General features: G+C 30.2%; 1 protein-coding gene across 1 annotated transcript; it reads left to right on the top strand.

Moving 5' to 3' along the window:
• Positions 1–1168: 1168 nt before the first annotated feature.
• On the top strand, positions 1169–4075 carry Orc3 (origin recognition complex subunit 3). Its single transcript, XM_065513162.1, has 5 exons — positions 1169–1372; positions 1436–2305; positions 2395–2520; positions 2587–3674; positions 3732–4075. Exons 1-5 carry the CDS (start codon positions 1346–1348, stop codon positions 3826–3828), a joined length of 2208 nt encoding a protein of 735 aa, XP_065369234.1. The 5' UTR covers positions 1169–1345; the 3' UTR covers positions 3829–4075.
• Positions 4076–9126: the final 5051 nt, after the last annotated feature.

A 9126-nucleotide genomic window follows, 5' to 3' on the forward strand; every position in this document is an offset into this window, starting at 1 on the left:
ATTCAGGTCCAAAATCCAGGGTTTGACAGCTTCTAGTTCTGAAATGGGTATCACTCGACCAATTTGTTTGTTTAACCAAATTTTGGTATCTAGGGCCACAAGTTGTATTAACATAGAAGTTAAAAATGTTTCCAATATTTTTAATGATTAAGAATTGGAGTTCGAGCTTTACCGACATCCACGTTCACATTAAGTTACACCTTCTTTCAGATGGAGAAGAGTGCAGCCGATTCATAACACGTACCTCTCTGGATTGGTTACAATCATAGATGTGTGTCTAGGGTCTTAAAGAAATACAAATAGAGCAAAAACTCTTCCAATCATAGTATAATTTATGATATGCATTTGTTCAATGCCTTGCCCTGAAAAACAGCCCCACACCATAATGTTGCCACCGCCAAACTTAACTGTCTTATTGGATATATTTCCCTTATCTTGGTATCTTTCCCTTCGGCAGTCTCCCAACCTTGTTCTGCCTCACTACCTCTAAAATTGTATTTGGGTTTATCCGATAAAAGAACAGAGCCCGAATTACCGAATTCGAAATCGAGTAAAACTGATCTAATTTTATTTTAATAGAAAACCATGTAAATTTGAATTTAATAAAGATTATGTTTTTGAAATCTGAAATTACGGAATACAGTTTTAAAAAGTTTCCATTGTATTATCACTCACTGTAAGTTCTATATCTTATCAGTTTTATAATGTCGACTCGTATTTTTCAAAACATATGGAAAGCGTAAATCCGTGATAGCTTTTTCTTTCAACGCGAACAATTTTAACACTTTCTATATAGTTCATATGTATTCTTGTTTAAATATTAAAATATTTATAATGTTTGTCACATAGAATCGTAGCAAATTCAATTTTTTATATAACAGGTCGCAACGCAAACTTACTAATTATTTGTTTTCTACTTAAAAAACAAGCTACGATACTTCAAAACTAATTTTGCCTTTAATTTGAATTAACGTTTCAAATTTACCCTCTTTATTTCAACCCGCACCACTGTTCATTCCTTTTTACACAGACAAATAATTTCGTTAACCAACACTAACTTGCAGCCAACTTCGAATACACAAATGGCGCCAAATTTAAATTCGAACTTAAGTAAATGTCAACAACAGCTGTTGCTGATATTTTGTTTATACCGCTAAATGCCGCATTGTTGTTTTTGTGTTACTGATGGTTGATCGCAGAGTTCTGCAAAAGTTATTGGCAGAATAAAATAAAAAAAAAGAAACAAGTTAATAAACTTTAAATAGATTATTGCCTACTTAAGCAAAATCGACTAGAAAAATAAATATATAGAGTGCAGTTCTCTGGAAAAGTGAAATAGTAAACAATGGATCCAACCATATCAGTATCAAAGGTAAGCGGCATATTGTTGGTAAATTAAAAATTATTTGTAATTAAATTTTGTTTAATCTCTTAGGGTTGTTTTGTGTTCAAAAACGGAGCCACTAGAGCGGACAAAACAAAAAAGACTACCAAACGCAAAAGAACAACATCCGTCACAGATACCGGCATTTTGGGTAAGGAGGTGACCGATCAACCATTTTATAGAGTGTATCGTGAAATATGGCAAAACATACAATGTCATATAGATAACTTACAAAAGGACAGCAGTGTCCGCACTTTAGAGGATCTAGTGGACTATGTAGTCCAGCAGAATACGGGCGAACAAGACGCATGCGGTATGGAGGAGATATTACCAGCTGCAGCTCTGCTCACAGGCATAAATCAACCCGATCATTTAGAACAATTTAATAATTTGGGTCAACGTATTAATGAGAAAATTTCCGCCAGCATTTGTATACTACAATCAAGAGATTGTTCCAACGTTAAGGCAGCCGTTGAGACAATGGTGCATCATTTTGTCGAAGGTCCGCATGAGGAAGATGAAGATCGTGATCACAAACGTTTAAGAAAATCACAGTGCACCATGAAGCAATTGAAACACTGGTATCGCAACAATTATCCTAGCACTACTACCTCTCAGCAGCATGATGAAGAATCTGAAACGGATGCCAGTAGCGTTATAAGTGATAGTGCTACTACTACTACTACTGGTGAACGCCATATGTTGGTTGTAATATTGCCCGACTTTGAGTGTTTTAGTTCTGCCATTCTACAAGATCTTATATTGATTTTAAGCGCCAATTGTTGTAATTTACCCTTTTGTATGATCCTGGGTGTGGCCACTTCTATAACAGCTGTACATAATGCTTTACCCTATCATGTTACATCGAAAATAAAATTGCGAGTTTTTCAAACACAAGCTGCTCCAGTTAGTTTAAATGAGGTGAGTCAATTGATCGCAGTTGTCAATGATTTTTAATAGCAATTGCAACAGGACTTTACTCAATAACAATTAATAAAATTTTCTTTTAGATCTTAGAGAAAGTTATACTCTCACCTAAATATGCCTTCCATTTGTCCGGCAAAGCATTTAAATTCCTTACCCACATCTTTCTCTACTATGATTTTTCTGTCAATGGTTTTATACAAGGATTTAAGGTAAGTTTCTTTTTTAAATTTTAACTTAACACCACAAAAATATTAAAAATAAACCCACATTTTTAGTATTGTCTCATGGAACACTATTTCCAAGGCAATGCTTATGCTCTATGTACCAATTACTCCGCTTCTCTTACCAAAATCAAAGGCATGACCCATGACGATATGGAAACTATACGCAGACAACTATCCTTTCGTCCTTATGTGGAGAGTATTAATGATTGCAAACGTATTATAGCCATTTTGACAGACGACAACTATCTGAAAAAGAAATTACCTAGTCTTCTAAAAGATTGTCATGTATACTTTATGTTAAAGCGCATATTTCTGGAATTCTTTACGGTTCTGGTAGAGGATTTGCCAAAATGTCCTTTGGGCAAATATCGTCGAGAATTGTATGCCAACTGTATGGCCAAGGAGTTAAGTGCACAACCTGAGTTTAAAGAATCATGGCAAATGCTATCGTTTATGTCTAAAGATGAATTTGTGGCGAAAATTTCCAAAGCTATAAAAACCACACAAGATTTCTTTGATCATGAAATAAAACATCATTTAGAGTTGGCCGAAGATTGTGAGAAAATTGTTCAGGAAAAGCTGCAGAATATAAAGGAACTCATCACCAAAGTGGTGATGGCTGGCATGGATAGTGCTTCTAACAGTGGCGAATCGCAAAAAACGGTAACTTCACCCGATGAACTAAAGCAATTGTCTTCTCGTCAGGATCTAAAGGAAAAACTTCTACAAATGTCCAAACAACAAAAGCCGGTCTCCGAGTTTACGCGCTCGGTACAAGAAACTTTGGACTATATAGAACAGCAAATAGTAACGCCTCACTTAGGTTCCATGCAAAATGCACCCACATTGCATGAACTGTTTGTATTCTCCGATATCTCTACGGTTAGACGAAATATTATTGGAGCACCCAGAGCTGCTCTGCACATGGCCCTCAATAATCCTCACTTTTATTTACAATGTAAATGTTGTGGTCTTAGGGAACATTCCCAATTGTTGGCTACTTTGCCAGATCTATCGGTTATTTATAAATTACATTTGGAATGTGGTCGCATGATAAATTTATACGATTGGCTGCAGGCTTTTCGTTCGGTAGTGGATTTCAATGACGAGGAGCAAGAACAAATAAATCCTCAGATACAGTAAGTTCGAAATATTTATGTATAAAACAAGTTTTATTATTTCTTTTGTCATTATAGAGCCCGCTTTACTCGTGCTGTTGCTGAATTACAATTTTTGGGATATATCAAAATGTCTAAACGTAAAACGGATCATGCTACTCGTTTAACTTGGTAGTTTTAAATGATTTCATTTTTTATTGTAACCTGAATCTTCTTTTTTTCCGTCTTGAATTTTTTTATTGTTCTAATTTCCTTTTCTTTTTTTCTAGTTTTCTTTTTCATTTGTTATTATTTCCGTATTATTGTTTTTCATTGCTAAATTTCGTATTTATTTTCTTTATTTTGTACAGTTTTTTTTTTATAAAAAATTTATTTTCAATAAAGAACTGCAACTGCATGGTTTTAATGCAAAAGTTGGCAAATGATGAGTTTTTTTTTATTTAAAATAAAATTTTTTGTAGAATTTATCATTATTAAACTTAATATTGACTTATTCCCACAAAACAAAATGCTGGATTTCCAAATAAAAAAACAAGTAAGAAAATACAGTTTATTTAAAGAAAATAAAACCGTTTTTAAAAGTTAAAAACGTAACAATTGGTGTCTTAAGTGGGTTTGCAAAATAAGAAGCAGACATGATGTTTGAGGAGCTAAAAGTGGAACAACTCAAAAGAGAATTGAGTAAATTGGAGCTGCTGAAGGCAGGTAACAAAGATCAGTTGCTATAGAGGCTGATAGATGAATTCAAGCGGCGTGACATTGGATCTTATGAATTTGAGTATAAAGATGAAATAGAGGGCTGTACCCGTCCAACAACAACCAGCAATGTTTGCGGCTGTGATGGAAAAAATGGAAATAAAATTCAAAGAAGCCAACGAAACTTCTGAAATCAAAAACGAGAAACTTCTTACTGAAGTTTAAGAAACTTCTACAGTCAACAATGAGAAACTTCTTGCTGAAGTTCAAGAAACTTCTAACATCAACAACGAGAAACTTTTCTAGAGCCACAAACGAGAAACTTCATGAAATTTCGGATGTTATAAACAGCAGGGAACGTCCCTTAAATAGCCATCCTATTCCTTTAATGAAACCTAGTATGTTGCTCAGTTTGTAGCCAGCAACACTACCAAGTTTGTCCAGAAATCTATTTCCTAGCCATCTAAGTCTGTGACCCTGTTACCTAGAGCAGTTGAACATGATGTGCTCTACTGTCTCTACCTGTAGTAGTGACATATAGGTGGTTTAACCCCCCGTTCCCTAGTATCATGATCTAGATCAGAACCATGTCTAGCCAATTCATCTGCTACCTCATTTCCCTGTATGTCACAGTGCCCTGGTACCCAACACAGTCTTACTGAGTAGTGTACCAATAGCTCCTCTAGAGCTCTCCTACAGTCCTCCACTAAGTTGGAGTTTATTAAATGACATTCCAGAGCCTTTATTAGCGCGAATTATTCCGGAAGCATCTAGTAGAATCAATTTTTGAAGGGTGTATAAGATTCGGCACAGACGAATACATGCCCGTTTTTAAATCGTTTTATTTTCGAAAGCGATTTCCATCACATTATTGCGTAAGTCAACGAAACGAAAACGTTCGAAAATGTGTGCTAAAAACATTGTAATTCGAAAAGATTTCCTTTCGAATCGAATTAGGGAGTAACCCCTCTGTATATCTTTTTGGGTTTTTGCAGTTAGCCTTATTTTATTTTCAACTATTTAAATTCATCAAATAACATTTGTTTGCGTCTTAATGTTGACTTAATTTATTACACATGTATTACTTTCCAATTAAAACAATATTTCTCAACAAAATTCGGTTTTAAAACTGAAATTCTTTATTATTATTTAAACATAACTACAACTAGTTGTTTTTCTTTATCGGTTTATAATTATTTTACAATCTAAAAAAAATCTGTTGTATTTTTTTTTTTCGTTCATTTTTTATTATTGTATATGATTGGTGTTGTATATAATTTCTAAAAAATTTTATTTGCAAAGGTATAAAAATATGATTTTCTTATTTCATTATAATAATTTTTTTTAGAATTGTGAGTGAATTTTGTTATAATTTAATTCATTTACTTATTTGTTCGTTTTCTTTTTTAAGTGTAAGTAACTTTAATTGAATTGAAATAATTGCTTTTAAAATTTTTGGAAAAATAATAGCACTAAATATGAACTAAATAATTTAATATGTTGTTCGTAATATTAATAATGGTTTAAAACAAACAAAAAATATGTACTCGTAATATTTAAATAATAAAATAATTTTATAGGAGCTGTGTTTGAGATTTCATTTTTGTTTTTTGGTGGCAGGCATCTAAGTTTGTTTTTTCTTTTATTAATTAATTAATTATTGTGTGATTTTAAAACTAAATTTTTTATTTATTTTTTGTTTGTTGAGCTGATATGATTAAAATATCTTTAATATATATTTTTTTTATATAATCTTATTTTGTCGTATAATTGCATTTAATTTTTGTTTTGATAAATTTTTAAAATTTATAAAAAAGATTGTGATTTTTATAAAGCTTTGTTTTTAAAAAGGTTTTCTAACAAGGCCTGTTGTTTTGTTAGGGGAGTTAATTAATTTGATAAAGGAAAATTTTGTAAATTATTGTTTAATTCAATGGCAATTATTTTTGAATATATACTACAAAATTATTTAGCAATTAATGGAAATCCTGCATTATATGCACTAAAATACGTAGACATTCAGCCTAACTACAAATCCCGAAAAATCAATTTTAAATCCATAAATTTTAGCATTAAATATTACAATAATAATTCAATAAAATTTGGTTAGAAGATTCTAGATTTTTCTTCGAAATATTTTTAATTTTCTAACTTTTTTTCAAATTAGTAAAAATTTTTATCTTGAAATTTAAAAAATATTTTAACGAAAAATTTTGAAAAAAAAATTCATAAAAAAACCAAGAAATAAAAAATTTTCAACGAAGTTTTTTTTATTATTTTAAATTTCTAAAAATATTGAAAAATATTCATTGAATAGAATTTTTTTTAATTTTCAAATCGATTGTTTTGAAATCGTTCTATTTTCATCACATACCTGATAGTAAATTTTTTGTTTAAAAATTTGAACAAAAATTAAAAAAAATACAATTTATTTTTATATATTTCGAAAAATGTTAAAAAAAAAACAAATTTGCAATAATAATATTTTAACAAACAATTTTCCTTAATGAATTTCCGAACAAAAATATTTTGAAACAAATTTAAAAACAATTAGATCGAAGAAAACTTTTTTTTAAATTGAGAAAAAATCATTAAATATACATATATTTTTTTTAATTTCTAAGCAAAACTATTATCTCATTTATACGAAATATTTTTTTTTTTTTTTAGAAAAAAATTTATTGAATAAATTTTTTTTAAATTTTTGAATTTTTTATAAATTTCGAAAAATAAAAGGAAATTTAAATGTTTTTTACACAGTTATATATCGTCACCTAAAATGCAAAATAACATAACATCATTGCAAAAATATTTAAAGTGATGTGCAAAAAACCATTGAATAATTAAAAGTATCTATGATATAAACTTAATTTCTCCCATTTGATCATTAAACAGAATGACAAACACATTTCCAAAATAAAATTTTGCTTTTTTTTATTATTTCCTAAATTATTCATCTTTATCTATCGAATATTGGATATCGGTATCTACTAAGTTAGAAGACTATAAACTAAAAGAATGCGGAAATTTGAGGTTAGGAAGTAAATTGGCTGTCAAATGATGAAATGTCAATTATTGAACTTCATGTTGGAAATTTATTTACAACAAACATGTGAAATTTTAACCATGAAACCCTACACTCTTGAAGAAAGAATTTATATTGTGCAAATTTACTATCAAAATGGTGAACATTTTACTGTGCATTAGGATGTATTTAATTAATTTGTTATTTTAACACTGATAGATTTGTTCTATTCGAAATACTGACTATCATCAAGTGCTGTACGCAATTTTGGGTAAAAAGTTCATGAGACTGTCTTGGTAGTAAACAACACTCATGATCCCCGTTTCCGTACGATACGTATCGACGAGAATCTGGCTGTTGTGGCCAAAAGTGTGCAACTTAATCCATTAAGCCATTTCGGTCAACGGTGGACGCTACAAAGTCATGATTACGGACTGAAATGGAAGATATGAACTTGGATAATCTTTGGTTTCAGTAGGATGGCACAATAAGTTCGGTAATGGTGTAATAAGCTGTCTTGGAGATGTCAATAGAACCAGAAACCTTCAACAATTTTTAAAACTTTTTTAATCGTTAAGTGGTTTCTCCTAAATTCGATTTGAATACTAAATGTTGAAGTCCAACAAATATAAAAAATGTAAAATTTTGGAACTGAATTGAGCAGTAATTTCACTGGTTTTTTTCGTAATTGGATTCGAATGAAAACATTCTTAAATTACAAGTTTAATTCATACAAATGAAAATTAAACAATTTATATATAATTTATATCTAATTAACAATCCTATAGACTTAATTCAATTCCAAAGTTAACTGTTTCTATATACCAAGCGAGTACATTTAGTAAAAATGTAGAAAGTGTTTGTTACTGTAACGAAAACAATGGAAATTTCATTTCACTCTCTTGAGATATAGAAACAATTACAAAATTTTTTAAAATTTTACAAATGTTTCAGTTAATGGGATTGTTAGTAATTGGATTCGAATCAAAACATGTTCACCACTTACACGTTTCATTTTATGGTCCCGAACGCGACATTGGAGGGAACAAAAATAAAGAAATCTAAAATTTGCTTGCAGGTATATGGCTCAAACTTCTCTTTTTCTTTAGCATAATTTTTCATTCTATCCCTTAACTTTTGCTACCTTATACCAATATCTTTTTCTTTATTTTTGGTAATTTTTGTTGAACTTCTTAGCTTCTTTTTCGAAATATTATTAATACTTTAGTGGCTCTTTAATTTAATTAATGATTCTTAAGTACATAATTTTTGCTTCACTCCTTGTTAAGACATACGTTTTGCCAAATATGCAACTTGAAATAATAGAAACATTTGTTTTTGAAAAAAAGATACACTTACGATAGCGAAAGAGACACAGTATGAAAATCAAAATAAAATGTTTGGTGCGATTAATATATGCAGTAACTTTATTTTTAGTTAAAGCTCTAAATTTTGAATTCAATTAAAATTTTCAGCCTCCTGATTCGTACGATCGTGGAGTAATGATAACAAACGATGATTTAAGAACCGGAACGCGACATTGGAACATGAACAAAATCAAATTAAATTCAATGTTTATGAGTGCAATCATGATATAAATATGTGAATAATAAATACTAAACAGAAAATCTCATCTCAATCTAGCTGAAAATATTAACAATTTAATTTTTGATTCCGTTTGACCTTTCTGTGGAAATGCTCATATCATATTTGACATACTTTCATTTCGCCTTGGCGTCTTTATGTCTATAA

Source organism: Calliphora vicina, chromosome 5, assembly GCF_958450345.1.
Source record: "Calliphora vicina chromosome 5, idCalVici1.1, whole genome shotgun sequence".
In the NCBI taxonomy this organism is placed as follows: Eukaryota; Metazoa; Arthropoda; class Insecta; order Diptera; family Calliphoridae; genus Calliphora; species Calliphora vicina.

What these genes read in the sequence shown, in the direction of transcription:
- Orc3 (XM_065513162.1), top strand. Translation starts at nt 1,346, where the DNA reads ATGGATCCAACCATATCAGTATCAAAG. An exon ending in CTCCAGTTAGTTTAAATGAG is followed by an intron (nt 2,306 to 2,394) that starts GTGAGTCAATTG and finishes ATTTTCTTTTAG; the next exon opens with ATCTTAGAGAAAGTTATACT. An exon ending in GTTTTATACAAGGATTTAAG is followed by an intron (nt 2,521 to 2,586) that starts GTAAGTTTCTTT and finishes CCACATTTTTAG; the next exon opens with TATTGTCTCATGGAACACTA.